Below are 27,489 nucleotides of genomic sequence, written 5' to 3'. Positions count from 1 at the left end.
TATCTTTGTTGGGCGGTCAACAATGAGGAATTGGTCATAGGTCATGGTCTTCCGGGAGCCATGCCAAGGCAATGGGTAAACGATGCTACCGACCGGTTGTACCACATCCCCAGAGAAACTGAGGAGAGGCGTGATTTGCCGATTGACCATGCTGTCCGCAATCCCCAGGCCCTTGAACGCATCGGCAAAGATCACGTTCACCGAGCCGGTGTCAATCGGCCCGACCCACGTCGTGTCAGCGATCTCGGCCCGAATGATCATCGGTCGTCGTGGGGTAGATGATTCCTCCTCCTCTTCTTCACCGAATGTGATGGGCTCCCATCCCACCTTCGGCAACTTTCGCACCGATCCTCCGCTATGCCGAAAACACGAGGCGATGGCGGCGCGCAGATATCTTTGCCGCCGAGCGGTTGGAGGTCCCGCCAGGTGGGGCCGCCGCTAATCGTGTTGATCATGTTGATCCGCCGATCGCATTCGATGCCGGCCTGTGTGGCGGCCCGGCAAGGTAATCGATCCAACTTCCTTCCCGAATCAGCGCCGACAATTTTCCTTAGATCGATGCGCTTCAGGTATTGTGGCTTCTGCCGTGATATCGGCGGTTTGCCAAGATATCCCGATTATCATGCCGATTGGGCTTCCGGTTGGCGGCCGGGATCTGGTCATGTTCGCTCATTAGAACGGTCTCGCACGTCCGTGTTCGCAGGTGAAGACTTCGAGCACGATCGTGATTCTGTAGGGCGCCGGTGATCGCTACGACCGCATTTCCCACGCCCTTTCTTTGAATTTCCGCCGCTATCCGGTCCGTCCCTTCCGCTTGTGTCCTGCCGACGGTTCGTCGGTTCGGCCCGATAGCTTTTGGTGCCGATTCCTCCTTCCGAGCCGAAGGCGGGTTTGGAGTTGAAGTATTCGACCGCATGGGCCGCTGCTTCATTAACTCGTCATACGTCGCGCCATTACTCGTGCACGAGGTGCGAGAGAGACCGTAGGCCACTCTTGAAGGCGCCATAGGCTGCCCTATCGTCCGCTTCGGGACACCTCGAGTACTGTGGTGAAGCGCTGCGTATTCCGTAGGGTTCGTCCTCCGCTGCGAATGTATGCAGATCATCGGCGTAATACGACGGTCCATCCGAATCATGAAGTGGTTGAGGAAGATCCGCTTTAGTTCTTCAAAGGAGTGTACCGCCCCGCTCGAGACAGTAGAACCGATTCGGCAGCTCGGTAAGGGACGAGGGAACAGCAGAGCATTGTCCTCGTCGCTAAGGCCCTTACATCCAACCGCCGATTGGAAAGAGTGAAGGTGCGCGGAGGTCCTCCACACCGGTATAGAAGGGTATGCGCAACGGCCGCACCTCCCGTCAGTGCCGACCCTTGATGCGCTGCGGTAAAGGGCCCGGTCGGTTTTCCCGTCGACTCAGGATCGGGTTCGGTCTTCCTCCATCTTCGGATTCTTTGAAAAAGTAGTCGGATGGCGGGGTCTCGGCTGGGACATTCTCGGAATCAAAGTCTTCGGAAGTTTTCTCGACTTGGCGATCTCGCCCTTGAGTACTCCGGGGGAGCTTCGAACGGTAGCTCGATTCGATGTCCCCGGTGGGGATGTACTCATCGTCCGATTCCTGCGCACCAATCCAAACCCGAGCCCTCCGAAGGGGCGACTTGTCCCCAAGACCCTCATCCGAGTCTCTCAAGTTGGCGTTTAGTCCGATTGGGGACCTATGCCGTTCGGTATCCTTCTTGTCGTTGATCCGATGACGACGTCGGTGTATACCTTCTTCGACGTGCGGTTGGCCCCGGGTGCCGGGACTACCACCGCTTGGAAGGCGCGGCGTTGCCTTTGCCCTGTTTTCCCTTCTTCGACCGGGTCTGCGACTGGAAGATTCGGTGGTCCGAACGCTTTTGCGTTTCCTGCGATTAAGCAACCGTTGGGTTTCGTCCACTTTGGACGAGAGGAGATTGTTACGTTCTTGGAGTTTAGCCATCTCCTTTCGGAGGGAGGTCATCCGAGCCAAAAGCTCGGCCGACCGTGGTGCGAGCGCAGTGGATTACCGAAGGAGTGCTAGGGTGCAGCGGGCTTGCTCCACTTGGCATACCGTACGGTAATCCATCCTCCGATAGGAACTGTTGTCCTGAAGTGGTTCCCATTTGTTTTGTTTAGGAATTGTAGGTCGATTATATCGAGTTCCCACAGCGGCGCTAAAGCTGGCGCAGAAAAATGGTTCTGCACTTTCCCGCGCAACTTAGTGATTAAGTCTCTTCGGTATCTGATGTCCTCGGTTGGGTGTGCGATCTGTAAGATAGCAAACACACGGTAAATCCTAGGGCACCGGTGTGGTACCGGCCGAAGGCTCTCCGATGCTTAAGTAAGTACGGATTTAGTAAGTTTTAGCTGCAGATCAGCAGCGATGCCGTAAGTTCTGATTCCTTACCTTCAGGCTGGGATAGGTGTCCTCTTTTATAGGCCTTGGGAGGTGTGCAATTTGTCTAGAGTTTCGATGTGGGACTCTGGGCGTCAATCGTGGAGCTGCCACGTGCCAGGGTGGGCAAGGTTGCCCTAATGTTGTGATCGGTAGGTCTAGTACCGAAGGTGAATGCCGAAGGCACACGTAGCCCTGGAATAGTCCACGTGGTTGATGTTCATTGGGTGTTCATTTTGGTATAAACAATAATCTTTAAAGTTCCGTGAATTTCCAAGGTATTATAAATTCAGTATATGTAACTTGCTTATTATTCTCACCATCCAGCCTTAACTTCATTGTGATGAGATGTGACTTTCTCTTCGAATGGCCTGATTTGGTGAGAAACCTAGCTACCTTGGGGACCTACACCAATCAATGACTGCCATGTGCCTGCATCATGTCGGTAACTTGTGATTGATCCAAACATTTCATATGTTTCAAGTTATTGCAAGGACGATATGTTTGGAGTGCATGTATTGTTCTGTCATTCGTTCTCATGTTGTTTTCCACCGAGCCACATCAATTTCGGGAATTTTTATTGGATGAAGCATTGATATATCGCACGCAAAATAACTTTATTTTGGGAGCCCGAGACAGAGACATATACATATACATATACATATATATTTTCACTAGTATCACATGTAGATAACCGAGTGGTGAGAGATCAGAAGCCAGTAAGGCCATTATTGTATTTTACACTTAGTATATACTTGTACTTGAGTTATCATATATAGTGATGATGAGGCACATCTTCCTTCCCCTGTCCTTGATATTTAGTTGATGCTGATCCCCCACATCTGTTCCATTTAGTTCTGCAAAATCCACACAAATGTCCATTATAAACACATCATTAACATGCATCAAGAACATCCACGAATACCTAATACATTCACTGTCTAACAATATGAACATCTTTAAACCCACAGTAAGTTAGTTTTGCAGTACTTCCATATGTTATTGATATACACTTAAATCACTTGCCTTCTTTTGGTAGCCTTCATTTTCGCTGTCGCTGCTGCTGCTGTCGCTCTCGCTGCTATGGCCAGAAATGCCATCCTTGATCTTCTGAAGGAGATTTCGGCTGCCACCTGTCTTGTTCTTCTTGCGCTCACCCCTCTTCTTGGTTCCAGTTGCATGGTGCTGGTTCAGCCCATGCTGCCCATTAGTTGCTGGGGTGGCTAAGCCGTATTGGGTGCTAGTAGTGTGGCTGCTGCTGCTGCCTTTGTGTTCTCCATGGTGACCTCCTTTCAGAAAGCCAGCAATCTCAGAAACCTTCTGGCCCAATGAGCCCTCCTTGGCTGCTGGCTTGTTGTGGCCTTGCGTTAAGGCCATTTTAGTTTACTCACAAAGGAGATTGAAAAAGGGTTTTGTTTTTGTAGTAGCCAAGTGTTCTTGAGCTCTCTTGGTGCTGGAAGGCTGTTTGGTTAGATCTCTTATATAGGCGATCAAGTGGTCAGTGGGGTTCCTTTTTTTCTTTTGTATTTACGTATATATCAATCTTGGAATCTGCTTTTACATCATGGCATGCAAAATTGAAAATCTCATATACATGCAAACCTTTATTTATTCCTTGAGCTGGAAAAAAAAAACAAAACAAAATTTGTTATGGCTTTTCTTTATCCACCTCAGCCACTGAATAAGTTCCAAACTAATTTTTAATCGTAAATGTTCACGTCAAAGTGATGCTCCTATACTTTCCTCCATCCTCGTACAATATAATATTTAATATAGAGAAATGCTAAAGCAGTTGTCATGTATTTTGATTAAAGAAAAAACATCATCTGGATCAAACATCTTGAGCACGAGAAATTATAGAATAGTCTGTACTACCACTTCAGCTTTATGATACTTCCATTAAAAATATGCCATGTGTCATGGTTCTATAAAAAATTTGAAATTTTTTTACAACTGGATTTAAAACATGTATACCATTTAGAATAAACTTAAAAAGGAAAAAAAAAACTGAAAGAAAAGAAAAGAACATAGAAGACGACAGACTCCTCCCACCCCAACCCAATCTCCCTACACCGCCACCGCCACCGCACTGCCTCCCCTTTCTGCCCCTCCCTATCTTCTTCTTCCTCCTCTCTCTCTCTCTCTCTCTCTCTCTCTCTCTCTCTCTAAAACTGCAAGATCTCTTGAACCCGTGAATGATCCTGCAAGATCTCATCAACATTGAAAAGGGTCCAATTCATTCAAGTACTACCAACAGACACCTCCCACCCCAACTTTCTTCACATCTGATGGCAATTTGAAAATTAGAAGTTAACAAATTTGTGAGAAAAAGGAAAAAACAAAAAAAAACCCCAGTCTTAGTAGCCATTGAAAGGGTAAGAGGATTGAACAATGATTAAGCGGTTGAGTGCGTGAGAAGGACCACATAGAGAGAGAGAGAGAGAGAGAGAGAGAGAGAGAGGAGGAAGGAAGAAAAAGAGAGGGAGTGGGCATTGGCCAAGAAGGCGGCACGAGGTAGACGACGGGTCGAGGTGGGTGGCAACTCTTTTTTCCTTTTTTTGATTTTTTGATTTTTTAGTTTTATTCAAAAGATAATAATTAGATTTCAAATCCAGCTGTAAAAAACAATTAAAATTATTATTCCTAAGTGACACATGGCATATTTTCAATGGAAGTATTATAAGCTGAGGTGGTAGTACAGATCTATTCTATAATTTCTCCTTGAGCACATCTTTACAGGTTTAAAGCTTTTTATTATAAATGAGTCCATAGGCGTAGAGGGGCCAAAGCCACTTTAGGCCTGATAATAGCTATGTGTCGCTACACGTATGGATCATTGAGTATATTTTAATTGCTTAACAAATACGTGATTTTACTACAAAACTAAATCTAACCTACCCTGCAAAGGACCAATTAGCAGGAAATGTTCTGGGCTCGAGTCCTAGCATCCGTGTAATGTGTGTGAGTTTAATATATTATTGTTCATCTCAATAAAAAAAGTCTTCAAAAAAAAAAAAAAAAAAACATACCCATGCAATTGAAGTTGGAAAAAGCCTATAATTTTAAGTTAGTATGAGGGCAAGTTTGGTATTACTGTGCTGTGAAAATAATCGCTGTTAGATTTGCTGTGAGAAAAAGTAGTTTGGAGTTTGGTAAAATTTTTGTTAAAAGTGTTGTTGGTATTGATTTTACGCATAATCAGAAAATAATTGCCGCATAATCATTAAACCCAGTGTCTCTTCGAAACTGATTCATGTATAATCAGAAAATGAAAGCACCTCATTAGCTACTTTCCCTTATAGCTTTATCTCACATCAATTTTTAACAATAAGTGATTTTCTCACAGTTTACCAAACGGGTTGGGCTTCTCAAAATTTTAAAACATCATTATCACCACAAATAAGCAATGCCAAATGGGCACTGAGTAAATTAAGCATAGAAAGGTACGGTAGCTATATGATCTTTGCCACAAAAATATAGTATATGCTTTTGAGAAATGCCTACGACAGAACTCAAACAAATCAACATGTCGTGTATATATATAATCGTAGTGTATGGATTGTGTGGAGGCTAACGTAGCCATCATTGGTCCAGCTGGGACTAAATCCCATGTGGCTCTCACTGGATGGAGAAATTATATAATGGTACCGTACCACCACGTCAGCTGGTGATACTCCCACTCAAAATATGTCATGTGTCTTAATTTTTTAACAACTCAAACTTTATTTTACAGCTGGAATTCAACCTCATTTTTACCCTTTAAAATAAAATTAAGAAAATAAGAAAATCGAAAGAAAAAAAAACAAGAGCAAAGCCCCCGCCCACCCCAATACGCCTACCCCGCGCCACTTGCTATGGTCATCGTCCCTTCCTTATCTTTTATACAAATTTATAAATAAACTCAATCCTAGACATGTATTTATAAAAAAACTCAAGCACTATTTAAACATAGAAACACACCCAAAATCAACCCCAAAGTCAACTTTTTGGGTGTGTTTATAAATGAGTTTTGAGTGTGTGTAATGATGGGTTTTGGGTGTATTTATAAAGTGTTTTTGGTGTTGGGTTTTTTTATAATTTCAACCTCCATTTTGGGTGTTTTAGTGAAACTCCCTATCTTTTATCTCTTTTCCTCCATCTCTCTCTCTCTCTCTCTCTCTCTCTCTCTCTCTCTCTCTCTCTCTCTCTATTGCCCTTCTTTAACTTTTTCAACCTTTCAGTACTATCCTCTAGATCTATACATATTTTATCGTTGATGAAGGTCTCCCTAGCAGACGTGATTCGCGAAGAAGATTGGGATGGGAGGTGGGTGTATCACAAAGAGACTACATATCAACCCAAACACAATCCCCGAAACCCTCCAACTTGAGTCTTGAGGGGCCGTCAATCATGCTTTATCATGTCACCATCCAAATGCTTATTAGATCCAATACAATACCTAATCATCTTTGTGATACATTGACAACAATGATGAAGTTTCCTGGTTGCAACAATTTATTGGGCTATGGGGATTTGGCTTACTCGCAAACAGAGGAAGATGAAGATCTGGGTGGCGTGGGGGTAGGGGTTGGGTTGCTGAGATGTTCTCTTTTCTCTTTTTCCTTTAAGTTTTTTTTTTAATTTTTCTAATTTTATTTCAGTTGATAAAAATAAGTCCAGCTGTAAAATAAAGTTTGAGTTGTTAAAAAATTAAGACACATGACATATTTTGAGTGGGAGTATCACCAGCTGACGTGGTGGTACAGCACCATTCTATAATTTCTCCACTGGATGGGGACTTGGGACGACTCAATCTCTCATAGGTTTGCTTGGGTTATACAATGAGTGGTGTGGTGTATATGTAAAACTTTCATCGAGGGATTTCTCAAATTAGCTTATTTGATGGATACCTTTGTAGAGCCCACTCCGTATTGTATTTCACGAATCCAAACGGTCTATGTTTTAGATAATCATTCAAAGATCATCTCTACTAAAAATAACTGGAATCCAATATCGTTTGACCACTCAACTGTGTCATTGAAATTTTAGTACTTTTTTGAAGCACCGTGTTCATTGATTTTGTATGATACAATTGGATGTCGAAACGGTTTTCGATTTGTCTAATTTTTTGCAAAGATGATCTATGAACATAGACTTAAAAAATAGATGATTTGGATCATTGGAAAAAATTTCGTAGGATACCCTTAAGGGTGTCATTCAAATAAAATTATTTAAGAAATCCCTAGATAGAAGGGGACTATACATATCTCCCCCACATAGTGGTAGCTTGGACGTCAATTTCAATTGTTCAATTTTTGTACCTACACACAAACAACTTGCAATTGCCTGTTTAAGTTGAAATAATAATAGATCAATAGATTTTTTCCACTCAACTTGACAAAACTTCCAACAAGATTCGCAAATCTGGATTCTAATATAATATTTTTAGTATTACCGTATATTTATAATAAATGTTCGACTCAAATGAATACACGTACTTGTTTTAAAGTTGACGAAATTAAATTAGAAAAACCAAGAAGTCAAATGGAGTAATGATGATAACTTCAAGCCAACTAACAAAAATGATGAATTTGGGTCAGTTGCACCAGGCATTCCAAGCAACAAACGAATATGATGGACATTTATCATGATATATACGTGTCTCATTCTATTGATGGATCATTGAAATAATTTTATTTGAAACTTGCTATATTTAGAGATTTATATACTGAAGGAATAATGCTACTTTTATCACATTTGTATACCACATCCTTATACCATCTTATGTGGCAGCTGAAGTGGATAGCTACATCAATTAAAATTATTTAATATTTTCTTTTTCTTTTATGATTTATTCCAGTATTTGTTTTTCTAATTATCTTAATTAAAATATACTTCATTAATTTAATTGATGTGACATATAATATGAACATGCCACATTATGTGGTATATAAATGTGGAATAAAATTGTGGTAAGTGTAGCATTATGAAGCTTGTATACAATCATTTTGAAGCTGATGGCCTCATAATCATATACCTATCTTGTGGAGCAGAATATGTACAAACCTTGTTCACATAAACAAACCAAGACCACCACCCGTTCCAACTCGAAGCTAGATATGAATTTGGTTTCTCATTTCTCTTTTTGTCCAACACATTTCAATTTCCAATTAATTTCTTTTTTTTGTGTGTGTTTGTTCTTAATGAAATGAATCTACAAATTCCGATAATATTGTCACATCTCAAAACCGACCATATATATTTGATATATCGTGTGACATGTTACCACGATGTACTGAATTCACCCTATTTATAATACATTTCCAAGTTTTGATACAATGAATACATTAGTTGTGCACGCGTCTATGGAATACATAGTTTTAGGTACAGTAAACAAAGGATGCAACCATAAGAATCATGGTCAACAACCCCGTCAAAGGGATCCAAATTCAGATTGAGGCCGTAAGATTGTCCAAGTTCTCAAGACCTTTTGACCAATTAATTATTAAACATATACCAAAAAGTTTTTCACTTCTGTTTTTCTTCCACAAAAAACGCGGCTGCAGAGAATTGAAATGTGTTGGACAAAAAGATGATGTTCTAGATAACCAAGCGAAAAAAAAAAAAAAACAAAGCAAAGAAAAAAAGAATCTAACTATGTGGGCCACGTCATGCACTCTTTGATTCAATTTCAATACTCTACTACTCTACTACTGGGAGGAGAAGTGGGAGCGACGGCATTTTACCAAATAATAACGCGGAATATGGTTCGAAAATTCCTAGTAAGCGCCTTTCTAAATCTCAATCATGCAATCCAAAACAAAAATATATAAAAAAATCCCACCAACTACAAATCACAAAGAGAGAGAGAGAGAGAGAGAGAGGGTAGGGACGACAATTTTCCCCGAGACAGAGACAGGATGAGAGAACACTCCCCCACCTCTTTATCTGTTTAAGCTTATACATGTGCATGTATTTTTCTAGTTGGTTTTCAAAATGACATATTCGGCCTCAATCCGCCCCTGTTGTCATATCTGTGAGAGAGAGAGAGAGAGAGAGAGAGAGAGAGAGAGAGAGAGAGAGAGGGACCCTTTTTACAAGTTAAAGATTCACAGAATTAGAAGATGTGGAAATGGTCAGCATAGATTTTTTTTTTCTATATGCATGACCAAAGACCAGTCAGAGCTGAATAACTCGGTTTCTCAGTCAAACTTCAACTTTCTACTCTCCAATCTCCACTTCATTTTCTTCTCCATTCAAATTGGTCACCTCTACACGTATATATATAGCATCTCCACATTCCCCTTTAAATCCAAGTCTCTCACTCTCTTGGCTTATGCAGCTTCACTACTCTACTTTCTTCTCTTTCTGCACACACAATTTAGAGAATCTTCAAAATTCTGGATACTAATTCCACGTGTACAGCTTCTTTCTTGAAACAAATTGTAACTTCCAAATCCCCTTCGGTTCTACTCTTTCTGGGATTTAAGTGGGAGGACTTTGCTCCTTGATAACCAATCATATATAGCGAAGGTGGTGAAGGTGTGCTGATGCAGGCAATGCATGTTCTTCTGTCGGACGTGAAGTAGCACTTAAGCTCTGCATCTTATATTGCTCCCAGTTCCAATTGAGATATAGAAATTGATACATAGAATTGAAGAAATGGATTCTAGTAACAGCTGGGAGCACAAGTCACTGCTAACCGAGATCACTGAAGGGATGGAGCTAGCAAAACAGTTGAGGCTAAGTCTAAGTGCAGCATCTTCATCAGACACCAGACAATTTTTAGTGCAGAGGATATTGTCCTCCTATGAGAAAGCCCTTTTGATACTGAACTTCAGTGGGCCGGCTCAAAGTACTGCGGGTGCAATAGCCAGTGTGCCGGAGTCTCTTGTGTCAGCTAACGCAGGTCCTTGTTTTGATGACTATAACAAGAGTCCCAAGGATCATCAGGACCTCACAGATGTCTCCAAGAAGAGGTGAGCTTAGACTATTCATTAAGTCATAAATATAGAGAATATGATGCCAAGAAATCAAATGCTAATTTGATTTTGCATATTGCAGAAAGATCATGGCCAAATGGACAGACCATGTAATGAGAGTTAGCTCTGAGAATGGGATTGAAGGACCTCATGAAGATGGCCATAGCTGGAGAAAATATGGACAGAAAGACATCCTAGGAACCAAACATCCAAGGTAACTAAAGTGCCCTTTTACTTAATCTTATCCTGTTGTAAAATCCCAGAAGCGAATCCATTCAACCATCCAATCATTTGCAGTAACAGTCACCGACGCTACATTTCAAAAAGCAACATATAACACTTTACCTTTTACGCGCACGCGCACAAAGCTTTGTCAGGTTGACCCACAAATGGGAAATATGGCAGTCTTCTGCATCATAGAAATATCACTTTGTTATGAACATTCTGATGACCAATTTTGTTTAAATTTGCAGAAGCTATTACAGATGCACCTACCGAAACACGCAAAGCTGTTATGCTACAAAGCAAGTGCAAAGATCAGATGAAGACCCCACGATATTCGAAATCACATACAAAGGAAAGCATACATGTTCTCATGGTAGCAATTCAGTTCTACCACCACCATCACCAGAACAGCAAGAACAAAAACGAAACAAGCAAAATAATACTTCTCACCAACAGCAGTCTCAAGGAAACCAAATGAGCTTTCCGACTAATCTGAGAGTCGATACCAAGTTCTTGGAAGACAGAGAGAACATGGCATCTCCATTCTCTTTCACTTCAACTTCATTTGGATGTATGATGGCTGATGATGCCTTTCTATCTTCAATGCTTGATGATAACAACACTTTCTTTGACAACTTCAATCATTCATTGCTATCTCCAGCCGCAGGCGAATCAAACTACTATTTGATGCCACCAAGCCAGATGAGAAACATTGCAGGAAACGAGCAACTTTCAGAATGTGGTCTTACTGAGATCATCTCAGCCAACAATTCGTCAACCAATTCTCCAATTCCAGACATGGATTTTCCACTGGAGCCAGTGGAAATTGAGCCCAATTTCCCATTTGACACCACAGGAATTTTCTCATAATTTTACTTGAGTTTGAGAATAAGAATAAGTAGCATCCAGGTTGCTACTAGCTTGTTTCAAACCTTGAATCAACCATGTATTATAAGATAGGAGGAATGCTAGTAAAAGATAAGAGCCTTTTCTGATGTTAGCCGATGGATAGAATTGATTATATTATAGTTTTCAAATAATATTTTTTCCTTTTAACTCCAATTGAGGACCATATTTGTTCAGAATAAAGCAGAAGTTCCATACAAACACATCTTATAACCAAATAGGACAAGTGAAGATCCTACAACATTGCTCTCAATAAATAAACAAACTTATAGACTCGAACTGGGAGGTCATGTTTTAACAGAAACACAGAGATATAAAAAAAGAATATAAACAATAAATATGATTCTAGATTGGACAATTACCCAACATTTCAAGACTCAGCTAAAAAAACAATAGAAATGTTGCGACTTTACATACAGTAAATGAGAGACTATGGCTTCTCAAGGGAACAGGGGAAAACATGACTGCAGAGATATTAGGCATAGGCAATAGTAGGTTGTAACAAAGCAGAAGAAAAAGAGTTAAAGACTTCAAATCTAACGTAGACATAAAACGCAATAAGAAAGAACCCAGAGCAAAATCTGTCTGCTGCACCTAAACAGAAGTTTTCTTCTCCTCCTTCAACCCTGAAATAGGAGTTGATGTTCTTGCTTTTGCATCTTCAGATTTTCTGAGGGCTCCTCTCAACCCCAACACAATGAATATGTTGGTTAGAGTGAGAAGTGCCTCAGCCCCACCATGTAACCAATCGACATTCGCCAATGAAGTGCCATATTTCACCTTTGCTGTTCAGCCAAATAACCAGAGTACCATAAGGCATCAGTTCATGAACTGATATGAAGTGTACAACATTCTCAAACAGTGAAAACTTACCATAAATTCCAGCAGGGACTGCTCAGTAGACGAGAGGAAAGCAAAGAACAAAAAGAAGGATGTTAATAGAGTTGAAACACAGCAGTTGACAGTAAACAATTTACAATACCAGCCCAATTTCAATAAGAAACAAAACAATCATGTAACATTTTACAAAACTAGAGCGAATTGAACTATGACAGACCCACAACAAGCATTGTCTTTTGGATTTCAAAGACACTAGAAGCCTATCACAAAGCTATATAAACAAATCTTCCAGCCGCCCAAAGAAAAGAAATATGATAAAACAACAAGCACTGTCGACAAATGGTACAAAAGCATAAGACATGCATAAGTTCAGGTCCTTGACTAGGTCCACTTCCATCTTCCTTTTATGCTCCCATGTGATTGGCCATATGTTATAAATTAATACAATGGAATGTAGAAGGAGTTGTGGTTTACGAATCAATTTGCAACCACTTGAAGAGCTCAATAAAGGGATACCCAAAGCCCAAGAGAAGAGACCATAAAAAAGTAGAAAGGTAATAGAATGAAAAGAAGTGGAAAAACTCACTGGTGGCCCCCACAAAAGCTAGCAAGAAGTAGAACCCAAAAAGGGTGAGCTTTGGGGCGGACTTGGATTTGGTGATGAAGTACAAGAAACCAAGGTAGGGAAACAATGAAGCTGCAAAGAGCTGTGAAGCTATGCTCTGTGAATCAATGCTGGGTGCCCATGGATCAATTGGGAAAAGCACCCCACAGACAATCCCACCTCTTGTTTTTTTATTGCCAATCCTTCTGTCTACGTAATACTTGGAGTCTCTGTTTCTTGAAAATGGGTTTGCTAAGGGACTCTGCAAGAAATAAGAGGAACCCAGAAAAGTTGAAGGGAGACGAAAGGTGGGGGCTTTACAAAGAGATTGAATACAAGCAATAGTCATTGAGAACAGAGTTGCAGTGAGAGTGTTAAGAGTGGGTGTGGTTGGAGGAGATGACCCATTTTGTTATCATCAAAGTCAAAATAACTGGCTCATCTGACCGTCCAATTTGCTTACTTCTGGAAAAGAAATAGGGAGTTTCACTAAAACATCCAAAATGGGAGCTAAAATTATAACAAAACCCAACACCCAAAACACTTTATAAACACACCCAAAACTCATCATTACACACACTCAAAACCCATTTATAAACACACCCAAAAAATATATAATTGTTGACTTTGAGGTTGATTTTGGGTGTATTTCTATGTTTAAATAGTGTTTAGATTTTTTTATAAATACATGTTTAGGATTGGATTTATTTATAAATTTGTAAAAGAAATATGTAGTTGGTTTGATGGGCTCTGTGGCCCAACTCTCTCAATTTTAGTGATAGCGGCCTTGGTTTCTAAATTAATAATATCAAGCGTAGGGCTCGTCAATGGGCCGGGCAGGCTTACCCACCCAAATTTAATGGGCTTAGGCCGGTCGAGGGCTTTAAAGAGGAGAGAGAAAATATCGGGCCGGGCGGGTTGGGTTTTAGAAAATTCAAAGCCAAGCCATGAGCCGGCTTGAAAGCCCGTCGGGCCGAGTCGGGCTAAGCCCAACGGGTTGGGCCAAAACGGACCTACTTCATTCGAAAAAAATCATAAACTTAATCATAAGGGCATTTTAGTCCAAATTTGAGATTAAACTCACTTAATTCCAATATTTTCACATCAAACCAAATTCATATAACACTCAATAAAGTCACACAACTTAATAAGATTTTCCACAAAAATAATAAAACCAAGTATTATTTTTGAGGTTATTACATAATTAGACCGTAATATGTTTTAAGAAATAATTTTAAAAAATAATAAGTATCAAAAATATATATATTTTAAAGGATTGTATGAATAAATATGCAAATGTTTGGTGATGTGTTCAAGAAAAGCATTATTATATTTGTTGGTACAATTATGTTTCGTGATATGATTATATTTGGTGATATGATATGTTGTTCATCTTATATATATATATATATATATATATATATAATTGTTGTATTAATAATTGACACAAATTAATGTGCTAATCATCTAATTATAAACTAGGAATGGGTAAAGAAAAGTAAATGAAATGAAACAAATTATATATGTGATTTAAGTGATATAATTCTAATCATAAACTCTTATTTATACATAATTATATATGTATGCGCCTAACGAGGGGCTTTGTGGGGGACCGGGTTTTCTTGGTCTTAATCGGCCGGCTTCACAAGCTGCGGCCATCTCAAAGCCCATAACGGACCGGACCGGACTTTTTCAATGGGTCGGGCGGGCTCCCATCGGCCCATGAGCCCGCGGGCCAAATGATGAGGCCTAATCAAGCGTAATGCTAATGTTATACGCTTTCAATAAGTCGTGTGGTTGAATAACAAGCATTTCTTTAATATATATATATATATATATATATATATATATAGAGAGAGAGAGAGAGAGAGAGAGAGAGAGAGAGAGAGCAAAAGGCATGCGGAGAACGATAAAATATCCAAAAGAAATCTGGAGACTGAATTTTGGACCAAACTAGACAAGGCTTATTTATAGTCCCTTTAAATCGTGTTCACCAAAGTTGAACCTTCAAAAATGGCATACCAACAAACTGCGTCATCTCCAAAATGTCCCCGCTTTCTTATTCTTCTAGTCATCACTGTATTTTGTTGTTGTTTTGCAACAGCAAAAACCCAGAAGAGTTTAGAAAGAGGCGCTTCTTTTTCAGTTGAAGATGATTCTGGTTTCCTGACTTCCCCAGATAAGTCTTTTACATGTGGGTTCTATGGGGTGGGCACAAATGCCTACTGGTTCTCCATTTGGTTCACAAATTCCGAGAACAAGACCCTTGTTTGGATGGCTAACAGAGACAGACCTGTCAATGCTTTGGGGTCCAGAGTTTCACTGAGTCGAGATGGCACCATGGTCTTGACTGATGTGGACGGCAAAATTGTCTGGGAGAGCAGCACCAACTCAACTCCCACTGGTGCTGAAAGGGCGGAGCTTTTGAATTCTGGCAACCTTGTTTTGAAAAACCCACTAGGTAAAATTCTCTGGCAAAGCTTTGATTTTCCCACTGATACTCTCCTCCCAAAGCAACCCTTTACAAAGACCATGAAGCTGACATCTAGTTTGGGAAGAGGCAACTTTGGTACTGGATATTTTAGTTTCTATTTTGATAATGACAATGTTTTGAGGTTGATTTATGATGGTCCTGACATATCAAGTGTGTATTGGCCTGGGCCTGGTTTGAGTGTATATCAGAATGGTAGAACAGACTACAATAGTAGTAGAATTGCTGTTTTTGATGAAATGGGCAATTTTGTATCCAGTGATGGCTTGATATTCAGTGCTTCTGACATGGGTGCAAGGGTGAAACGGAGGTTGACAACGGATTATGATGGAAACCTGAGACTTTATAGTCTAAACTCGACAGGATCATGGGTGATCACCTGGGAAGCTCTGGCACAGCAGTGCAGGGTGCATGGGATCTGTGAGAGAAATGGGATTTGTGTTTATACACCAGAGCTTAAGTGCTCATGCCTTCCTGGCTATGAGGCAGTGGATACAAGTAACTGGAACAAGGGTTGCAAGCCTAAGTTCAAGCCTACATGCTCTCAGTCCCAGAGAGTGAAATTCAAGCAGATTCAGTATGTAGATTTCTATGGATTTGATCTCAATTACAGTGAATCCACTTCCATTCAGAATTGCACAAAACTCTGTGTCGAGGATTGCCGTTGTGAAGCATTTGTCTATAGGGGACAGAAATGTTACACAAAAGGTGCTCTCTTCAGTGGGCTCAGGTCTCCAACTATCGAGGGCAGTCTGTACTTAAGGCTGCCTGAGCCTCTGAGTATGGAAACCTCACCAGCGGCCAATCTCACTGTATTTAATTCATGCAGGACTAATGCTGTTAAAATAGGTACTTCTTCAATGTATGACCATCCCAGTAAAACGGTGAGATGGGTATATCTGTATTCTTTTGCTGCTGCAATCGGTGCTGTTGAATTTCTCTTCATATTATCAGGTTGGTGGTTATTTTTCAGAAGATCACAAGGTATGTCAGCTCCCTTGGTAGATAAATATCGCTTGGTTTCAAGTAACTTTAGAATGTATCTCTATGCTGAGCTGAAGAAAGCAACCAGAAACTTCAAGGAAGAACTGGGAAGAGGGGGTTCTGGGACTGTATATAAGGGTGTTCTGGCCGATGAAAGAGTGGTAGCTGTCAAGGCATTGGCGGATATTTATCAAGCGGAAGAAGTATTTTGGGCAGAAGTCAGCACAATTGAAAAAATCAATCACATGAACCTAGTGAGAACATGGGGATTCTGTTCTGAAGGTAAACACAGACTTCTGATCTCTGAATATGTTGAAAATGGATCCTTGGATAAGCACTTGTTTCCCCCAAAATTTCTTGGATGGAAAGAGAGGTTCAAAGTTGCAATAGGGATAGCTAAAGGTTTAGCCTATCTTCACCATGAGTGTCTAGAATGGGTTATCCATTGTGATGTGAAGCCTGAAAATATACTCCTAGACAGTAATTTTGAACCAAAGATTGCAGATTTTGGGCTGGCAAAGTTATTCGAGAGAGGCGGCCTCAATGCAGTGTCCTCTCACATTCGAGGAACAAAAGGGTACATGGCCCCGGAGTGGGCTCTGAACCTTTCAATCACAGGAAAAGTGGATGTTTACAGTTATGGTGTAGTGCTTCTAGAGATAGTGAAGGGCATTCGACTTTCGAATCTGGTGGTGGAGAATGCTGAGGAGGAAGAAGCAGAGATGAAGAGGTTTGTCAGGATAGCCAGAAGGAAAATTCAATGTGGGGAAGATGAATGGATAGAGGATATGTTGGATCCAAGATTGGAAGGGCAGTTCGGCAGGAACCAAGCAGCAAAGATGGTTGAGGTTGGTATTTCCTGTGTAGAGGAAGATAGGAACAAAAGACCAACAATGGATTCAGTAGTGCAAATGTTGCTAGAATGTGAAGAGGAATCCAACATTCAGTAGTAATTGCATTTAAGATGTATGCTGTAAGTAATGTTTCTTTTTGAATAACAAATGTGTACTTGAACTGTATTGTGTATTCGTCTACAAATGAGTGATAAAATATAGATTATAATGATTGCATTTAAGCTTGTTTCTAGAAGATGGATATGATTTGCTTTCAAGTCAATTCAGAATGTATCTCTATGCTGAGCTCAACCAAAAACTTTAAAGAAGAGCTGGGAAGAAGGGCTTCCGGGGGTTGTATATAAGGGTGTTCTGGCAGATGAAAGAGTGGTAACTGTCAAGAAATTGGCAGATATTTATAAGGAGAAGTATTTTGGGCAGAAGTAAGCAAAATTGTGAAAGTCAATCACATGAACCTAGTGAGAACATGGGGATTCTGTTCTGAAGATAAACACAGACTTCTAATCTCTTGAGTATGTTGAAAGCAGACCATTAGACAAGCATTTGTTCACCAAAAATTTCCTTGGATGGAAAGAGAGGTTTAAAATTGCACTAGGGATTGCTAAAGGTTTATCCTATCTTCACCATGAGTGTCAAGAATGGGTTATTCATTGTGATGTGAAGCCTGAAAATATATTCCTAGACAGTAATGTTGAACCAAAAATTGCAGATTACGGCCTGGCAAAGTTTTCCCAGAGAGGCGGCCTCAATTCAGTATCCTCTCACATTCGAGGAACAAAAGGGTATATGCCCCGGAGTGGGCTTCGAACCTTTCAATCACTGCAAAAGTGGATGTTTACAGTTATGGAGTGGTGCTTCTAAAGATATAGATGGGCATTCGGCTTTCGAATAGGGTGGTGGAGAATGGTGAGGAGCAAGAAGCAGAACTGAAGAGGTTTCTCAAGGTTGCCAAAAGAAAAATTCAAAGTGGGGAACATGAACGGATAGAGGATATGTTGGATCCAAGATTGGAAAGGGTGTTCAGCAGGAACCAAGATTTGTATCTCCTGTGTGGAGGAAGATAGGAACATAAGACCAAGGGATTCAGTAGTGCAAATGTTGCTAGAATATGAAGAGGAACCCAACATTCAGATGTAATTGCATCTAAGCTGCTGATGTTCATTCTTTGTTTGGTTTTAGCTATTAAACTTGCTATAGCCTTTTTAAAAGTTTACTTGTACTGCAATTTGAATTATTTGCAATTGAGCCATGATTATACAGATTACATCTAGTTGTGTTTTGATCAAAACAAAGAGTTAAATAAGTTGAGAAAAAGAGCTCCTAGTTAACCTCCTTCCACTTGTTGCACTGTCATCTAGTATATTCTTCATGCTATACTTGTACTCAAAACCCATCTTCATCAGCTTACTGAAGTCGCATTTGCTTCCTTCTTCTAGTCTTTCGATGCTTTCAGTGAATCTGTGATGAATTGACACATTCATGATCAAAGAAAATGAGTAAAATTCTGGAGTTAAAAATCAAATTTAGGGAACTGTCATAAAAAAAAAATGAAATTAAGTAGGATCGATACTCTTTTGCTATCTTGTGTTCTGAATAATTTTCTTCGAAGTAGCTTGCAATTTCGTTGATATTCGGACTGGCAACTGCGCAGCAGAATCTACCACTCATGGATGGTTGTTCCATGCAGAAGATATGTGCTTGGCAGACATCTTCAATGCGTACAAGGGGAACCGAACCGTTAACTTCTTGCATCAATTTTAATCCATTGTAACCAAAAGAGTCCCCAGCAAGTTGTGATATAAGTACTCCCACACTAGTAGCCAAATATGACAGAAGAGTTTCTCCTCCCACCAAGCCACGAGGAAGCGTTACCACTTCCAGTTTACCATTATCAATGTCATTATAGCTCAGCACTGCTCTCTCTGCTAATGTCTTTGATATGATATACCCCTTGAACATATTTCCAGATTAAAATCAAACATAAAGATTAATTTTAATTAATGAAACAAGACTCAATTTCATTCACGAGCAAGAAGAGGTACCATTGAAAAATCAGTGGCATAAGTAAATGAGACATCAAGAGGTGTCCAAATTGATTCATCAAGGCAGGGTTTGAATCCAACCCCGTCATCTCTCCTCGGTGACACAGCTAGCATGCTTGCAGTGTAGATGAGTCGCTTAACGGTCTGTGAGTGAATGCAAGACTCAGCAATGATCCTAACCCCAGCAACAGCAGCTTCAGCTGTGTCCTTGTTCTACATATATGTTCAAATTCTCAAACTGTCAAGCACCAGCTTTCAATAATCAAACTATCAAACAACCAAGGCTTCATTTGGCGTGCATGATTGAATTGGATTGTTATCTTGCCTAAAAAGTACGAGTGCCTGACCTGAGAGCTTTGGTTGATATGCTGCTTTGGAGTGGCCACATGAAAGACAAACTCACATCCTTGGATGGCGGGTTGAAACTCATTGCGGTCATATATGTCAGCTTGGAACAGCAACAATTTGCTGTCTGCATTAGGGAGGGACTTGAGAAGGCCTACTTCGGATGAATCCTCTGCATCATATGTGGATACCATACATGGTACAGATAAGAGGGTTGTACAGATAAAATACAAGCATACATAGCAGTTTCATAGAGAGAGAGAGAGAGAGAGAGAGAGCAACCTAAGTTCCTCAGAGTGGCATGGACAGTATGGCCCTGCTCTAGGAGTTTTTTAACAAGCGAACATCCAATGAATCCAGCAGCCCCTGTTACACAAACTCTAGAAATTTTGTTCTTCTCCATTGTGGCCTTTGATTTGGGAAACATGTCATACAGAATATATGGGTCCTGACCAGCTATTGCCAAGAAGTCCAGCAAAACTTACCAATGTCATAGACACACAAAAACAAAACAAACACAAAAAACAGAAAAACATATGCAATTGATGCTGACCCTTTTGTCAATTGATGCTTACTAGGAATGTCTTTCGTCAATGTGGTAACCAAATTAAATCAAAACCCTAGGTCAAATGATTCATTCCATTTGGGGATTATTTGACCTAATTGGGAATTAATTAACCTAATTGGGAGTTACTCAATTTAATTGGGAATTACCCAATTGAATTGAACATTACCTAATTGGGTTGAGAATTGATTTGATTAATTACCACGAAACCCAATTAAATAAGGAGTTACCTAATTGAATTATGATTTGATTTGATACCTACCACAATTAGGGATTTGATTTACCCTAATAAATCAAATCCCTAATTAATCAAATCAATTCCAAAAAAGGAGAGGAATAATTCCCTTCCATCTACAGAATTATTCCTCTGAAACCTTAGCCTCCGAGACCACTATAAAAGGATAGCCACACATAAGGGTTGAGATACGTCTGAAATCCCTATTGAAACTCTGCAGAAAATTCCTCTCAAACCCTAGCCACCTCATTTCTCTCTCTCTCTTTTACATAAGGCTCCGGTCGCCCGGTTTACACCATAAACACATCTCCGTACCCTATTAGCTATTGTTTTCTATACGATTCAATTGAACTAATTTAGGCATAAGAGGGCCTTTGGTCAACATCCCCCGGGTGTGGTCCTCTTATTGGTTCTATTTTGCAGAGAGAAGGAGGCGGTGAAGAAGAAAGAGGCATCGTTCTAATCGAATATTCTCGTGGGGAAATTTGTTCACTCAAATTGGTGCTTTCATTGAGAGCACGAGTTATACTCAACGCGTGCTCAAGGAATCCGTTCCTCCTATTTTCCAATCCACAGAAGCCTTCCAAACAATCATGGTTGGAAGCATGAAGACGAGAGGCAAAACTGCCGCGATGGCTAAATTCGCGACGGCCCAAAGCCACTCCGCCCACGATCCCGCGATCGACATGGTGGCACCACCACCTCTCACCACGCAGAGGCCACCGCCCCCGAACATGGTGGAACCTCTCATCAAGGTGGGCTTGTTACCACTGCCGACTTAGGCCCGATCTTGAAGCAACTTCAAGCGTTCCCTCCATTGCCTCCACGCTCGACGCATGCTCCCGGCACACATCTAATGAAACCCTAGCCCGTGTGCAATTGGGCTCCACACACTTCTCTCCTCCCGATCCACGAATTCAAGCAGACCTTAGTCTGAGAGTTGACCAGCTAGCTCAGAGAATGGATGACCAAAGAGGCAACTCCTCCACCAAATCAGCTTGGCTCAAAACCTTGGCCTTGGACAACCGGGCGAAGAGAGAAGGATGGACGAACGCACCGGCAGGCAACTCAACGGGTACCTAGCAGGTCTAGCAGAGTGGGCGGACAAGGCGAGGGACAACAACTTGATCGGTCTGCCGACATGTCACAAGCATCTGCGAGCCCCACTCGGAGCAGATTGAGTTTGAGGAACAACATGTGCGAGATGCTAGGCCTACGACTTGACATCCACGCCCACTTGGGCCCGCAGGGAAATGTACTTCAAAGGCTAGGCCTCTAGGGAGGTCAGCCAGACAACCATCACAACGAGGATCGTGAAGAAAGACGCTCAGCTGTCCACTTGCAGAGGAGCATTCACGAGATGCTAGGTCCCCAGGGTGCTCAACCGGATAATCCTCACAATGAGGACCACGAGGAAAAGTGCTCCGTTGCTCACTCTCGAAGAGACGGTTCTCGTCGACAAGCTACAGAGAATCTCTCGCAAGCGCAGTCTACCAACACGCCGCCTAGGCAGCGCAGATGAGAAGGTCGACTCGCAGACCCACGAGGAGGTCAATCAGCGTCGCCAACGAGACCGACCAACAATGTGTGTGGAGGACGTAGAAAAGCTTGTGAATGACCGACTTCGAGACTTGAAGACCGGAGGCAATTTCAAAGATGTACTACGTAAGGAGATCGACCAGGCAAACTCCACACCTTTCACGGCCGAAATCGAGTAGGTCGCTTCCGGCGGTTCTCAACGCCTTCGTTTACCCACTTCAAAGGGGATTCCGATCCCGAGAGCCATCTAAAACACTTCAAAAGTGTCATGATCCTCCACAAGGCTGACGACGCACTGATGTGCAAGGTATTTGTAATGAACTTGCGAGGGGCAGCCCAAGATTGGTTCCACACCCTACCATCCGGGTCGATCAGCAGCTTCAAGGAGTTGGCTTACGTCTTCACCAAAGAGTACACCTCTTACCAGGCGATCAAGAAGAACCCCGACCACCGTATAACTGCGCAAGAAGTCCGACGAATCCCTTCGGGATTACATCAAGATATTCAAAGCAGAAAAGGCCAACATTGTAGGATGTGACGGCCGGATCGCGTCATCTGCCTTCAAGAAAGGTATTCCAGCTAAACACGACTTGTACCGCGAAATGACTATCACTCCTAGCCGACTCTGGCAGAGGTCTACGCGACCGCGGAACGCCACGCGCTCTAGGATGACGATCGAATCGCCGTAAAAAAGTCTACTAAGCAGGAGAATCAGCTTACTAAGCGGGCATGTCAAAGAAGCGATGAATTTAGCAACAAGAACAAAGACAAGCAAAGATCACACCCACAAGAAGATGTTGTGGCATAAGAGAACTACACCAAGTTTACCATCCCCATACATCGAATTGCCGCCACCCTTGAAAAGAGATCCGAACAAGAGGGATGCTAGCAAATACTGTGCCTTCCACAAGACACGTGGACACACTACGAACAACTACTTTGCTTGGAAAACACACCTTAAAGAACTCGTGAGAGAACGTCATTGCATGGAATTTATCCCGAAACAGGCCATCCAGCGGATTGAAGATCAAGACACTGCCAAGGAGCCACCCCAGAAGGTCATAAGGATTAACACAATCCTAGCCGACGCCAAGGAGTCAGAGCTGACCAGCAAGGAAAAGAAGAGGAAGATCAAACATGCCACCATGATCTCCCAAGTCTCGACTGACGTTCCACCAGCAGAAGATGATCCTGTAATTGGCTTTCAAAAGAAAGATCTGATCGGTCTCGACGTGCCATATAATGACGCCATTGTCATCATCATTCAAATCGCTCAGGCCATGGTCAATCGAATCTATGCAGACGAGGGCAGCGCAACCAATATCCTACAACTGGCGGTCATTCAGCAGATGGGCCTAGAGACAAAGATCAACAAATCAGCAAGATCGCTAACTGGCTTTAATGGTGCAATAACGGTTACCATGGGCACGATAGACCTCGACGTCTACTCCCCGTCTGTAGTAAGCTTGCAAACATTCATGGTCATTGATGAAGTTTCACCATACAACGGCATTCTGGGTAGAGCAGCGACCTTTAACTGATTCCTCTCAAATCAAACCGCTAAGTGCAGACCATTCTCCAAAGCTTTGAAGAAAGGACAAAAAGACAAATGAGATGAGGAGTGCGAAGTAGGTTTCCAGAATCAAGACTTATCTCACTTCACCTCCCCTGCTCTCAAAGCTAGTCCCTTGTGAGGACTTGTTTGTACCGCCAAAGTGTCCAACTCAGCTGTCACCAGCTCATCCGAAAAGAGCTAGGGGCCCAACATCCGATATTATGCACTTCAAAGCTCTCCTCGATGCAGAGACTCGCTGCCAAATTGGAGAAGCTCATTTTGGCTCTTTTAGTTTCCGCGAGAAAGTTGCGACCCTACTACCAAGCTCATCGAGTCATCGCCATGACCGACTTTCATTCGAGATCAATCCTCCACAGCCCTGACGCTTCTCAGCGACTCATAAAGTGGGCTATAGAGCTAAGCCAATATAACCTCATCTACCGGTCAAAAGCTGCAATAAAAGCCCAAACTTTAGCAGACTTCGTAGCAGAATTCACCCCATCGACCAAAGAAGAGAAGGAAAGTTCAAAAGCAGACGGGACCTCTGCTGAGCAGGTGTCGTCATCATCACCCGGATGGAACCTTGTTGGAGCAAGCTATCACGTTTGGCTTCACCGACCTGCGCTTGGCAAAAGAAAATGCAATCAAAAAGTTAGCCATCTACTTAGATTCCCAGTTGATCACGAATCAAGCGTCAGGAGAATACATGGTGAAGCATCCAAGAATGATCTTGTACCTTGACAAAGTCCAAGAGTTGTGAAAGGCATTTCCTACCTTCACCATCCAACAAATGCCCCTGGGCAGAGAACGCTCATGCAGACGCTCCATCCCGGTTGAACACCTTGACCGACCAAGCATTGAAGAAATAGAGTCAATCGACATAATGCAAATTGACGAGGACCCTAGCTGGCAAGACCCTATCATCGACTACTTAGCGAATGGGAACCTACCAACGGATAAGTCCGAAGCTAGGAAGGTCCAACAGAAGGCCGCGAGATACTATATGCACAGCAGCAAGCTCATCCGCAGATCATACTTCGGCCCTCATCTCACCTGCATAAGGTACCCTCAAACACTTGAGGTTCTCTGCAAAATTCATGACGGCGAGTGTGACAACCACTATGGGGGTAGATTACTCGCTTGGAATGCTCTAAACACAGGCGACTTCTGGCCTACCATGGGCCACGACTCCACCGAATATGTCAAGAAATGTGATCGATGCCAGCGATAAAAGTCGATCCCTAACCTGCCTGCCGAAGTCTACCATTCATGCAATGGGTCATTGACTTAGTGGGACTCTTGCCACCCATGCCCGCCAAGAAGGACATGATGATCATCGCCACCGACTATTATACTAAATAGATCGAGACCGAAGCTCTATCCTCTATTTAAAAAGCCGATGTGGAGCGATTCATTTGGAGAAACATCATCTGCAGGTTTGGTTGCCCACAATCGCTGGTTACCAAAACGCCACGCTTCATTGGCGGCAGATCACCGCAAAATAGTCACCCATAAGCAGCCCTAAGGAGACGAGGGCGACGACCAAAGCGCCCTTCGGGAGACACACCGTAAAAAGCGTCCTAAGGGAGATGCAGGTGCGCCAGAATTTCTTAAAATGAGGTCTCCATTCCTTCAAGGAAGTATCCGTGTTCCTATTCGCTTCCTAAGGGAGGTAGGATAGACACGCAGCTGCCCATAAGCGGCCCTAAGGGAGACGCAGGCGACGACCAAAGCGCCCTTCGGAGACACAACACAAAAAGCGCCCTAAAGGAGACGATGGTGCGCCAGAATTTCTTGAAAGGAGGTTTCCATGCCTTATGCGGGGAATATCCAAGTTCCTATTCTTTTCTTAAGGGAGGCAGGATAGACACACATTGCCCATAAGCGGCCCTTCGGGAGACGCAGGCGACGACCAAGGCATCCTAAGGGATATGCAGAACACGCCCGAAGCCTCTTAAGGGGGGCCCTAGCACTCACCAACTTCCTAAGGGAAACCATCTGAAAAGATGTGCATGACACGCCTGAGCCTCTTAGGGGGCCCTGCACTTGCCAACTTTCTAAGGGAAACCATTCTAAGGGATGTGCGAACACGCCCAAGTCCCTCAAGGGGGACCCGCACTCGCCAACCTCCCAAGGAAAACATCCTACGGGATATGCATACACTCGAAATCCCTCAAGGGGAACCCTGTCACTCATAAATCTCCGAAGAAGATGTGCAATCAAGACACAGGCTGGTTACTCAAGTAGTTCACAAATTAATACGCAAATTGAAGTGAAAAATAAACTAAAATTTCCATAATAAGCTGACCAATCGGCCAAAGTTCAACAAAGAGAAGATGGTCAAATAAGACCAATTATTCTAAACAAGAAAGCGAACTACAAAAGCTGAAAAGAAACAAAGAAGTCTTCATCTACTCCAAGGCGCCAGCAGGAAACCTCTAAGTTGCAGCCTCTTCGGCATTCACCTTATCACTATGCCTTCAAAGAACCTCATCCGCCGCTCCGTAACATCCGCCATTATCTCATCTATCTGCGTCCTCCTCCGCCCCATCCTCTCCAATTGCCTGCTCTTCGGTTCCTCCTTCCACATGGGGTGAATCAAGGCAGAGTGTCTCGATGTCTACGTCGTCAATCGCATACAAGGGAGTAGTCCCATCCACACAGTGCAGGTAGCCTAACTTGTACGCATCTATGATGGCTTCAAACTTGGATTTTTCTACGGACTTGTGGCATGCATTAAATCTAGCCAGGAGCTTGTCATAACTAAGGGAGATGTCAGCATTCTTACGCTCAAGACCAAAGAAGGCATCTTTGCGACTAACCAAATCATAGGCAAGAGAGTTGAGCTCAGAATCCTTCTCGTTAAGGGAGCTTTTCAGCTCAGATATCATTGCCCTCAAAGCATGCATCTTCTTCTCACAACGAGCCCGCTTCAACTGACACCGGTCCAATTCAAGATTCTTCTTCTCACGAAAGCGAAAAGGGGGCAACAGCAGATGAGTTCCAAATGGTCTCAGAGCAAAACCAATCTTTTTGAATCGATGGAATGCCGCTTCCCTTTGTTTTTCCAAGGAAAGACTCTTAAAAGTGCCAAGATCGCCGGCCTGACGGATGTAATCAACTAGCTCAGCACATGAGGACGGGTTTGATAGGAAATTCGTCTTGAGCAGATCAGACACACATGCATCCCTTGCAGGGCTAGACTTGTCTACCTTGGGAACGACCGTCGTCGCTGAAGAAGAACCCTTAGCCCGAGCAGATGACTCTCTTATCTTCTTAGCCTCCGCCAACTTCATCTCCAATGGAGTCAATGATACTGAATTAACTCCACGCTTGACTGCCCATGGCTCAATAGCTGGATCATGAGTAGACCTCCCACTTCGATTTCCATCTTTTGACCGATGCAGACGACTCGAACTTCGACGAGGAATGTCTACATCTCTTTGACGCTCAGCAAAACTAGGTTGGACACGAGTTGTCTCACAAAGCATGTCAGCAGGAGGCTTGGGCAGAACACCCCGAGCACCTCGCATACCACCAACCTTCGTGCTATCTGCACCCACGAGATGCTTGACCTTGGCAGACGATGACGGAGCAGACCTTACTTGAGTCTTCTCAGCAGAAGGGAGCCTTGGCTTCTTCCTTGATGGAGACTCATTCTTTGCGTGCGGAAGCGCTTCACCTCTTGAAGATTTGGTAGCAGCCTTTCTCTTTGGCAGAGATTTAGCAGAACACTCTTCTTGTCCTGCAAGCGGATCATCGTGGTCGACCATTCTACTTCCACCTTCGACATCCTCGCAAGGGCGTACCACCATCTACCTCTCGGTACTCGCTCAACAGCCAGCGCCACTAGTGAAACTTTTGAGGGATGTTCAAAGCACGACGGACCTTAGCCATGTCTGGTCCAAGCTCCAATTGCTTGCTGATGTCAC

The 27,489-nt window shown here is 42.6% G+C and overlaps 7 protein-coding genes across 7 annotated transcripts; 4 read left to right on the top strand and 3 right to left on the bottom strand.

Moving 5' to 3' along the window:
* Window positions 1–3,009: 3,009 nt before the first annotated feature.
* On the bottom strand, window positions 3,010–3,875 carry LOC103337659 (uncharacterized). The gene is made up of 2 exons (XM_008240828.3): window positions 3,438–3,875; window positions 3,010–3,268 (listed from the first exon to the last, which is right to left on the bottom strand). Exons 1-2 carry the CDS (start codon window positions 3,786–3,788, stop codon window positions 3,263–3,265), a joined length of 357 nt encoding a protein of 118 aa, XP_008239050.2. The 5' UTR covers window positions 3,789–3,875; the 3' UTR covers window positions 3,010–3,262.
* Window positions 3,876–9,675: 5,800 nt separating this feature from the next.
* Window positions 9,676–11,659, top strand: LOC103337660 (putative WRKY transcription factor 41). Its single transcript, XM_008240829.3, has 3 exons — window positions 9,676–10,369; window positions 10,455–10,586; window positions 10,846–11,659. The coding sequence occupies exons 1-3, from the start codon at window positions 10,053–10,055 to the stop codon at window positions 11,465–11,467; spliced, it is 1,071 nt and encodes a 356-aa protein (XP_008239051.2). The 5' UTR covers window positions 9,676–10,052; the 3' UTR covers window positions 11,468–11,659.
* Window positions 11,660–11,693: 34 nt separating this feature from the next.
* Window positions 11,694–13,395, bottom strand: LOC103337661 (1-acyl-sn-glycerol-3-phosphate acyltransferase). The gene is made up of 3 exons (XM_008240830.3): window positions 12,930–13,395; window positions 12,377–12,394; window positions 11,694–12,288 (listed from the first exon to the last, which is right to left on the bottom strand). Exons 1-3 carry the CDS (start codon window positions 13,294–13,296, stop codon window positions 12,098–12,100), a joined length of 576 nt encoding a protein of 191 aa, XP_008239052.2. The 5' UTR covers window positions 13,297–13,395; the 3' UTR covers window positions 11,694–12,097.
* Window positions 13,396–14,770: 1,375 nt separating this feature from the next.
* On the top strand, window positions 14,771–17,497 carry LOC103337662 (putative receptor protein kinase ZmPK1). Its single transcript, XM_008240831.2, has one exon. It carries the CDS (start codon window positions 14,961–14,963, stop codon window positions 17,370–17,372), a length of 2,412 nt encoding a protein of 803 aa, XP_008239053.2. The 5' UTR covers window positions 14,771–14,960; the 3' UTR covers window positions 17,373–17,497.
* A 978-nt stretch (window positions 17,498–18,475) lies between these two features.
* LOC103337727 (NADPH HC-toxin reductase 1-like) lies at window positions 18,476–20,115 on the bottom strand. The gene is made up of 5 exons (XM_008240898.2): window positions 19,946–20,115; window positions 19,666–19,835; window positions 19,319–19,531; window positions 18,847–19,226; window positions 18,476–18,734 (listed from the first exon to the last, which is right to left on the bottom strand). Exons 1-5 carry the CDS (start codon window positions 20,088–20,090, stop codon window positions 18,572–18,574), a joined length of 1,071 nt encoding a protein of 356 aa, XP_008239120.2. The 5' UTR covers window positions 20,091–20,115; the 3' UTR covers window positions 18,476–18,571.
* A 2,630-nt stretch (window positions 20,116–22,745) lies between these two features.
* Window positions 22,746–23,543, top strand: LOC103337729 (uncharacterized). The gene has a single exon (XM_008240899.2). It carries the CDS (start codon window positions 22,746–22,748, stop codon window positions 23,541–23,543), a length of 798 nt encoding a protein of 265 aa, XP_008239121.2.
* Window positions 23,544–24,347: 804 nt separating this feature from the next.
* On the top strand, window positions 24,348–24,788 carry LOC148915233 (uncharacterized). Its single transcript, XM_089041282.1, has one exon. It carries the CDS (start codon window positions 24,348–24,350, stop codon window positions 24,786–24,788), a length of 441 nt encoding a protein of 146 aa, XP_088897408.1.
* The last annotated feature ends 2,701 nt before the right edge of the window (window positions 24,789–27,489 follow it).

This window comes from Prunus mume, linkage group LG7, assembly GCF_029339155.1.
Source record: "Prunus mume cultivar Tortuosa linkage group LG7, ASM2933915v1, whole genome shotgun sequence".
Taxonomy (NCBI): domain Eukaryota; kingdom Viridiplantae; phylum Streptophyta; class Magnoliopsida; order Rosales; family Rosaceae; genus Prunus; species Prunus mume.
This window is presented reverse-complemented; position numbering and strand designations above follow the sequence as displayed.

Bases quoted from the DNA above. Each gene is read 5' to 3' on its own strand.
- LOC103337659 (XM_008240828.3), bottom strand. From the start codon at position 3,788: ATGGCCTTAACGCAAGGCCACAACAAGCCAGCAGCCAAGGAGGGCTCA.
- LOC103337662 (XM_008240831.2), top strand. From the start codon at position 14,961: ATGGCATACCAACAAACTGCGTCATCTCCAAAATGTCCCCGCTTTCTT.
- LOC103337729 (XM_008240899.2), top strand. From the start codon at position 22,746: ATGAATTTAGCAACAAGAACAAAGACAAGCAAAGATCACACCCACAAG.
- LOC103337727 (XM_008240898.2), bottom strand. From the start codon at position 20,090: ATGTTTCCCAAATCAAAGGCCACAATGGAGAAGAACAAAATTTCTAGA. The intron at 19,532-19,665 runs GTCAGGCACTCG...ACATATATGTAG, and splicing joins ATATCAACCAAAGCTCTCAG to AACAAGGACACAGCTGAAGC. The intron at 18,735-18,846 runs GTATCGATCCTA...AATTCATCACAG, and splicing joins GAACACAAGATAGCAAAAGA to ATTCACTGAAAGCATCGAAA.
- LOC103337661 (XM_008240830.3), bottom strand. From the start codon at position 13,296: ATGACTATTGCTTGTATTCAATCTCTTTGTAAAGCCCCCACCTTTCGT.
- LOC103337660 (XM_008240829.3), top strand. From the start codon at position 10,053: ATGGATTCTAGTAACAGCTGGGAGCACAAGTCACTGCTAACCGAGATC. The intron at 10,370-10,454 runs GTGAGCTTAGAC...TGCATATTGCAG, and splicing joins ACAGATGTCTCCAAGAAGAG to AAAGATCATGGCCAAATGGA. The intron at 10,587-10,845 runs GTAACTAAAGTG...TTAAATTTGCAG, and splicing joins CTAGGAACCAAACATCCAAG to AAGCTATTACAGATGCACCT.
- LOC148915233 (XM_089041282.1), top strand. From the start codon at position 24,348: ATGCCCCTGGGCAGAGAACGCTCATGCAGACGCTCCATCCCGGTTGAA.